General features: G+C 35.5%; 1 protein-coding gene across 1 annotated transcript in view; it reads left to right on the forward strand.

Moving 5' to 3' along the window:
- The window catches only part of CAPRIN1 (cell cycle associated protein 1), a 33,471-nt gene extending 24,407 nt beyond the window's left edge, over positions 1 to 9,064 (forward strand). Inside the window, exons 15-19 of the mRNA XM_032488442.1 lie at positions 509 to 659; positions 4,451 to 4,645; positions 5,135 to 5,235; positions 5,636 to 5,699; positions 7,225 to 9,064. Coding sequence (XP_032344333.1) covers positions 509 to 659; positions 4,451 to 4,645; positions 5,135 to 5,235; positions 5,636 to 5,699; positions 7,225 to 7,289 — 576 coding nt within the window. The 3' untranslated portion in view covers positions 7,290 to 9,064. The remainder of the gene's footprint in view (positions 1 to 508; positions 660 to 4,450; positions 4,646 to 5,134; positions 5,236 to 5,635; positions 5,700 to 7,224) is intronic.

A 9,064-nucleotide genomic window follows, 5' to 3' on the forward strand; every position in this document is an offset into this window, starting at 1 on the left:
AGTAAGCATCTCTAAATCGCAGAATTTCTAGAAAATGATGATAGTGAAAATACTGTGATTGATGGGATACAGCTGAAACAGTGCTCAGGAGCATTCAGAAGAGTTAAATACTTAAAATACTTAAATTTTGATTAAAATATCAATAAAAATAAACTAATTTAAATACTCAATTTAAAGTTCATAAATTTAATTTCTGTGATATATCAGGTTTGCATCTTTTGAAAGGAATTCTCATTTATAATAGCATTTCTGAGGCTTCTGATTATGTCATTTTAGATTTTTAATCCCCATTTATACTTTGCTTTAAGTGCTGTATGGTTTTCATGTATGTACCTACACTGAAGTGCATTAATTGTGGGATTTGTGTGTGTGTATGTGATGTCTGAGACTTCTTTAATGCTCTTTATTTATGTTTCAGGTAAAACCATCATTGAGATCTGCCATGTTAAAAGTAGGAAAATGATTAGCATAAAGGCAGGAACTAATCATTTATTTTATTTACTTACAGGTGTTCAATATGAATGCCCCAGTTCCTCCTGTTAATGAACCAGAAACTTTAAAACAGCAAAACCAGTACCAGGCCAGTTACAACCAGAGTTTTTCCAGTCAGCCTCACCAAGTGGAACAAACAGAGCTTCAGCAAGAACAGCTTCAAACAGGTAGGAAAACCAGTGTGACTTCCTTGGCCACTTGCTTTCCAGTGCAGTTACTGACAGCGTTAGAGGAGTTTGAGAGCGGCGGTGTCCAAGAGTTTTTGTTTTGGTATTAGACTGTATGAATTTTTCATGCTGGTCCTGAGTAAGCAAGTCCGTGTTTGCTGTATGTGAATTATGTGCAGTTTTTGGAGGACTTACACCCATTTTTCTTTGGTTAGTGAGTTTTCTTAATACCCGATTTCATTATGTAGTTTTAGTGGAATTAAACTTGTTCAAGTTATGATCAGCTTTGCTTTTAATTGCTAACTAATTGAAGCCTGCTGGCATGATACCTGGCAGCAAATTAGTTACACAAAGTTAAGAAGTAATAAAGGAGTTGGTGTGGCTGCATTTGGGTGGACTAGGTTGAAACAAAGTTCTTGTTGGCAAGTAAGGCTGTAATTTGGCCAGTTCCAATACCTATTACAATGGTAATGTAGATAGAGATATTTTAGATTACTAAATTTTTAAGACATGAAATACTTTTTTAGGCCTTTGGTTATTTCATTCTTAGGAGTTTTAATTGAAATCCCACAACAAACTAGCAAACCCTGTTAAGAATCATAGTTAATAGTTTAATTTTACCAGACTGATGAAAATAGCTATGAAATTTCCTAATTGTCCAATTTCTTGATTGACCTGGGTCAACACTGATTTTTCTTACATATTCTAGTAGTAGTTAGCATCACTAATCAGTAGGGAGGTTTAAACAACCATAATCTGATAGAAATTTGTCAGTATGCTATCTGTGCTCAGCTTCTGAATGGTAAAACTGGGCTTCTTGCTCTCAGGCTCCTTTAATTATTCATTGCCATGTTTTGGCACATCTTGGAGATACTGCGGGTTTGGTTCCAGACCAAATGAATATCTCAATAAAGCAAGTCACACCAATTTTTTGGTTTCCTAGTACATATAAAAATTCCGTTTACACTAAATTGTGGTCTGTTAGGTGCACAATAGCATTATGTTTTAAAAAAGCAATGTACATGCCTTAATTAAAAAATAATTGCCAAAAAATGTTAACCATCCTCTAAGCCTTCAGTGAGTTGTAGTAGTAACATAAAAGATTGTTGATCACAGATCACCATAACAAATACAGTAAGAAACAGTTGGATATATTGTGAGAATTACTGAAATGTGACACAGACATGAAGGGAGCAATGCTGTTGGGGATAAAATGGCACCAGTAGACTTGCTCTACACAAGGTTGCCACAGACCTTTAGTTTGTAAAAAATGTGGTGACTGAAGTGCAGTAAAGAGAAGCACAGTAAAACAAAGTGTGCCTGGACTTGTTAAGTTGGTTGTGGAGCTGATATTTTTGGGGCTTTAGACATTAAGCTGACATGCTTGCTATTTTACTTTTTTTTTTCAGCTGGTGTAATGAAATTTAAAATTATTATATATCATTTGATTTAATTAGTTTTGTTCTTTATGTCAGTTGATTTCAGGCTGTCTTGTTCTTGGAGTCTACCTGACTTTAATTGACTATGAAGCACTCAAGCTAGATAACATTTTGTTACCATTTCAAAATATACATTATTTATGAAAATTATCTTCATAACATTTATAGACACTTCCAGTAAAAAGTAAAGTCAGCCCATATGCTTTGCTTAAACCACACCACTCTAATCTAGGCAGCCATCATCACGTATCTGGAGTATTGCCGTTACCTCCCTTGACTCTTGTTTTAGCACAGTCTGTTCTCCACACAGTAGCCAAAGTGATTATTTTAAAATGTAAATCAGGTGTCTCTCTCCTGTTCAGAATCTCCCAGTGACTTCCAATTACATTTAGAAAAGAAATCCAAAGTCTTTACCTTGGTTTACAAGATCCTAAGTGATCTGGCCCCTGCCTTGATCCCTGTTGTATATCCTGTTTTCTTCCTGATGTGCCCACACGAGCCACAAATGCAAGTTCTCTCCCTTCTCAGGGCCTTTATACTTTCTTCTGATGTTGGCCGGCTTGCTTCTTGACTTTTAGGTCTGCGCTCAGATATCACCTCATAGAGACCTTTCCTTCATTGTCTTGTCCAAATAATGTGTTCACATTGGTCACTTATTTACCCTACTTTGGTGTTTTCCTTTTCACTTATTACCTGACACAATGTAGATATTTTTACTTTTAATGTATATTTTATTCACTTATTTCCCATTATTAAAACTTCCTTATGGACAAGGATTATGTATTGGCAACTGATACATCCCTTGTGTCTAGAACCATGGCTGGCATGTTGAGGACATTTGGATATTTGTTGAACAAGTCAGTGTATCCCATCCCCCCAGAAGTTTTGTTTTAATTTGAATTAGCATCTAGTCAGGAGTAACACAGAGATAGGATCTGGCAAGGATCTTTGGCCATTTTTAATGGACTAGTGTTTGTTTTATAAACATTTAAATAGGGATTCTGGTATTTTGAAATAAAGATCACACTTTAATTGTTCTGCTTTGAGTTTCTTGCAGTGAGATTTGACCAAGATTAATAAAATTCTTATTGATAAAAAGTGAGTCAAAAATTCAGTTCTTTTGATTACTTTCTAATTGCATAAGAATGAATCTTTTTAGATAGAAAATGTTATTGGTACTTGTGATATTTGCTTATAATTTACAGTTTTGGGAATGTAGTACAAGGTAATTTATGTAGAAAGACCACACTGTGAATAGTGTATTTGGTCTATAACGTAGTTCAAAAAGGAGCCGTGACCCCTTCTTTTCCTAGGTATTCTCTAGCTTTTTTGTTGCAAAATCAGCATTCTAAGAACTAATAAACCTGGGTTTCTTGAGTATATGAAATAAGTCAGGTAAAGATTTTCAAGAGTCACACCACCTTTTCTCTTTGCCCAAGCATGGGATATTTGGGCTGACTAGAGGCTGCTGACTGTTTTTGTTCCTAGGGTGGGGGCCTTCCTTCAGTCTATACCTTCCTCACCTCCCAAAGATACTGTTTGCACTGTTTTTTTCTCCCCTGTGAAATAAGAACATTCAGGTAATACCAGGAATGTACCTTGGTATTTCATTTTTGAATGCTTCTAGATTTTAGACTTCTCTCCATTGTGGAAGGAGGAGGGGTGCAAGATAGTGTGGGCCTTCTAGAACCTTCCCTTCACTTCAGGGGGTTGAGTGCTAGTGTGAGTACCTTTACCTCTCTTCTAAATTGGCTGTGCTTTAAAAAGTACTTGAAATGGAATCAAACATTAGGAAAAGGGGAGTTATATGTTGAAGGCCACTGCTGAGTTATCTTTGTAATTGAATATTCTACTATATAGCTGCTTAGTTATGGAAGACTATGGCTTTATATGTTTTAATAAGTATTAAGGGAGATTTTAAAAGAAAGGGAGCTATATTTATAATGAAAAGAAATAATAAAATGGTACAAAATGGTGTTTCAGTATATAATATCTTTTGATTATTGTGGTTCTCTTGTGCTAATATAATAGGCAGGTGCTGTCAGAAGATGTTTAATAATACAGCCTTTCAAGTTATTTGGAAGGATAGAATTGTGTGCTCTCACACAATATGTGCTTTCAAAAGTTTGGAATTATTGTTGGAGAATTTTATTCCCCTGAGCTTAAAACAAGGGTAGGAGAAAGATAGGGACTTTGTTAATGTGTAGTCTTCTCTATTATTAATATGAAAATTTAAAGACAGGAGACTGTATAAGACGTTTCTTAAGCCAGAAAGCATGTGGAAAAACAGACAAATTATAATGAGATGTGTGTGTGTGCATATATGTATGTATTTTTTTCTTTCCATTGTAGTGGTTGGCACTTACCATGGTTCCCAGGACCAGCCCCATCAAGTGACTGGTAACCATCAGCAGCCTCCCCAGCAGAACACTGGATTTCCACGTAGCAGTCAGCCCTATTACAACAGTCGTGGTGTGTCTCGTGGAGGCTCCCGTGGTGCTCGAGGCTTGATGAATGGATATAGGGGACCTGCTAATGGATTCAGAGGTAAGACAAAACAAAACCCCCCAAAGCAAGTTCATGTTCTTTTCTGATTTGCAAAATATATAGAAATATGTTCTATGGTTTTTAGGAAAAATATGTATCTCTCTGCATTAGCTTCTTAACAATGTAAACAATGTAGTATGTATTGATAATAGTCATTTGAAAGGGTGAAATTGGGACTGAGTATTTTTATTAGGTTCATGTCTGCCACTGTCCTGGAGGGCATATTGCTTTCTATTAATTATCAGACCTTATAGAGATTTATTTTTTGGATTTTGTGTGTGTGTGTGTATGGATGGGTGAAAATTTGATATTCTAAGGCAGTTAGTACTCATAGAAATGTATGAGCAGATTGGATCAGGATAGGAAATCAGAAATTAGTTTGAATAACTAGCATGGCTTACAGTTTTTCAGTTCTTCCATTGGTCAGTGGTAAGAAGTAAAAATTCCTTCTGAAGATAAAATTGTTTATTTTCTTGTCCTAAATTTTAGGAGGATATGATGGTTACCGCCCTTCATTCTCTAACACTCCAAACAGTGGTTATACACAGTCTCAGTTCAGTGCTCCCCGGGACTACTCTGGCTATCAGCGGGTAGGTAAAATTGTTTTAAAATATAAACCTGACCTAATACCCCAATGAAAGGGGCTAATGTAGTTGCTTGATGGACTTGAGTAACTTGGGGCTAATTTTGTACTTTTGCCCAAGATACTTCTTTGTGGAAAATGATGACTTTTCCTTTTCTTAGCACTCAATATATGTATTCATTATAGAGTCGGGTAAAAACAATGATTTTCAAGAGCAGAGAAATAAATCTCATTGATTGTTCTTGATAATAATTACAGAATAACTTGTAGCAATGCTATATTTAAATGTATAACAGAATAAGAAAGATTTCTGTATTCTATAAGTATTAAGCTGTAAGAATAGAGATAGGTAAGCATTAAAAAAATTACCTTTTCTTTTTTTCAGTACTAACTAGCTTGTCTTTTAGGATGGATATCAGCAGAATTTCAAGCGAGGCTCTGGGCAGAGTGGACCACGGGGAGCCCCACGAGGTAATATTTTGTGGTGGTGATCCTAGCTCCTAAGTGGAGCTTCTGTTCTGGCCTTGGAAGAGCTGTTCATAGTCTGCATATAGGTTACATGTTAGGAATACATTTATCATTTCCAGATTTGTTGCTAGGGATTAAATGAAATGCTCTGTTCCTAAAACTTATCTTGAACCCAAATTTAATTTTTTGAATGACTTTCCCTGTTATAAACTGTCTTAAAAACTAGAACATTTCTCCTCCTCAGAAAAAGTGTTTTTCCAACTGCAGATTATTTTTCAGGTCCTAAAACCTGCTAAATGTTTTTAGGAAGTACTTACCGAAACATTTTTGTAAGACATTTTTGGAATGAGATTGAACATTTATATAAATTTATTATTCCTCTTTCATTTTTGAAACATGCATATTATATTTTAGGGCCAAAAACCCTTCAATGGCCGGATAAGCCATAGTAACATTTAGAGAACCATTTAGAAGTGATAGAACTAATTGAAATTTCGATGCCTTTTGGACCACTATTAGTGATACAAATGTCAAATTATTTGTGACTTTTAACAAAACCTCCAAATTCCTAACTTACAGAACTAAACTCAAAAATGACAAGTTTTAAGAATTTTTGGTTTTGTCCATTACATAGGAAAACTACTTCCTTCCTGGGACATAAGTCAGTCTATCTAACAGAGGTAGCATTTCATAAGATCTGAAGTTCTAAATGGTTCTCTGATTTGAGAGAAGTTAAGTTGAATAGGTTTCCTCTAGATATTGGCCATAACGTGTACAAAATGTGTATCAAGGAGGAATTACAAAGTACTTTGATTTTGATGCTAGTACAAACTGGCCAGCAAAAAGGTGCATTTTTTTTTTTAATCAATGGATCACTTGGGAATTATACTGACTTGAAGTATCAAAGGATATTTGCATGTGAATGTGGGTTATGTTCTTTCTTACCTTGTAGCGTATTCTATGAAAGTTAAGTTGACTGGTAGCTAAAAATCTGTTTTAACAGCATGTAAAAAGTTACTTTATTTGTTACAAGTCATTATACGATTTTGAATGTTATGTAGTTTCTTTTTAACAGTTTAGGTAATAAGGTCTGTTTTTCATTCTGGTGCTTTTATTAATTTTGATAGTATGATGTTACTTACTACTGAAATGTAAGCTAGAGTGTACACTAGAATGTAAGCTCCATGAGAGCAGGTACCTTGTCTGTCTTCACTGCTGTATCTATTTTCAACGCCTGATGACAGTGCCTGGCACATAGTAGGCACTCAATAAATACTTGTTGAATGAATGAATGAATGAGTACTGGTGGAATACTCCATTAGCTCTACTCTTCTTTTAGCTAGAGAACATGAGCAAATTTGCGCATGACAACTTCCAGAACAGGTGAAACTTGAACACTGAAGAATTGACCTCTTAAACCTATTAATGTGGTGACAGGCTGCCCACATGCTTCTTCAGGGGCAAATCTGCTTGAAGGCAAAACAAATAATATTTGAAAGAAAAACCAAATGCCATTTTTGTCTTCTAGGTCGTGGAGGGCCCCCAAGACCCAACAGAGGGATGCCGCAAATGAACACTCAGCAAGTGAATTAATCTGATTCACAGGATTATGTTTAATCGCCAAAAACACACTGGCCAGTGTACCATAATATGTTACCAGAAGAGTTATTATCTATTTGTTCTCCCTTTCAGGAAACTTATTGTAAAGGGACTGTTTTCATCCCATAAAGACAGGACTACAGTTGTCAGCTTTATATTACCTGGATATGGAAGGAAACTATTTTTACTCTGCATGTTCTGTCCTAAGCGTCATCTTGAGCCTTGCACATGATACTCAAATTCCTCACCCTTGCTTAGGAGTAAAACAGTATACTTTACAGGGTAATATCTCCATAATTATTTGAAGTGGCTTGGAAAAAGCAAGATTGACATTTGACATTGGATAAAATCTACAAATCAGCCCTAGACTTATTCAATGGTAATTGAAAAACTAAAATATTTCCCTTGAAAGGAAGATGGAAGGAGTGGAGTGTGGTTTGGCAGAACAACTGCTTTTCACAGCTTTCCAGTTAAATTGGAGCACTGAACGTTTAGATGCATACTAAATTATGCATGGGTCCTTAATCACACATATGAGGCTGGCCACAAGCCTTAGGCTTTAACACAGCACTATTCATCCTCTGGTCAGATGACTGTGGTTAAAAACACATGTAAATTGCTTTTTAACAGCTGATACTGTATAAGACAAAGCCAAAACGCAAAATTAGGCTTTGATTGGCACTTTTCGAAAAATATGCAACAAATAATGGATGTACTCTGGATGGCCGCTACTGTACTTAATGTGAAATTATTTAGATACCTTTTTGAACACTTAAAAGTTTCTCTGACAATGACTTTTGTAAGGATTGGTACTATATATCATTCCTTATGATGTACATTGTCTGTCACTAATCCTTGGATCTTGCTGTATTATCACCTAAATTGGTACAGGTACTGATGAAAATCTCTAATGGATAATCGTAACACTCTTGGTCACATGTTTTTCCTGCAGCCTGAAAGTTTTTAAAAGAAAAAGATACCAAATGCCTGCTGCTACCACCTTTTTAAATTGCTATCTTTTGAAAAGCACCAGTATGTGTTTTAGATTGATTTCCCTATTTTAGGGAAATGACAGTCAGTAGTTTCAGTTCTGATGGTATAAGCAAACAAATAAAACGTGTTTATAAAAGTCGTATCTTGAAACACTGGTGTTCAACAGCTAGCAGCTTATGTGGTTCACTCCATGGCAGTTAGTGTTAAAAATTTTTATGGTTATCTCCAACAGCTATTTCTGTAGTACCTGCACTTTTGTCTAACCTTAACTGAATTACCCTTTTCTCATGGAGGTATTTATATTCAAAGTGGTGATTCCTTCCCTTAGATGTACAGGGACAGTCCCAAGTTTGATGGAGATGGACAGGTTAGTAATTTATGTACTAAGTTGAAATTTGTGCTAGCAGTTGGAGCACTAGTTCTGTGTGCCTATGAACTCAATGCTGCTTGTATCCCACTTTGACTTCATGGAGAATTAATCCCATCTATTAAGCAAAGGCTACTAAGATAATGGTATTTTCTGTGCAGAAATTGAATTTTCTTTCCAGCCTTTAGCTAAGGAATTTTTCCAGTAGGTGCTCAGCTACTTAAAGAAACAAACAAACCTATAAAACTATTCTCAAACATTCATCATTAGACAACTGGAGTTTTTGCTGGCTTTGTAACCTAAAATGAATAGGCTATTGAACATTCCACATTCAAAAGTTTTGTAGGGTGTTGGGGAAGGGGGGGGTTCGTCAATGTTTATTTTAAAATAAAATAAGTTCTTGACTTTT

The sequence above is a fragment of the Camelus ferus genome, chromosome 10 (assembly GCF_009834535.1).
Source record: "Camelus ferus isolate YT-003-E chromosome 10, BCGSAC_Cfer_1.0, whole genome shotgun sequence".
Classification (NCBI taxonomy): Eukaryota; Metazoa; Chordata; class Mammalia; order Artiodactyla; family Camelidae; genus Camelus; species Camelus ferus.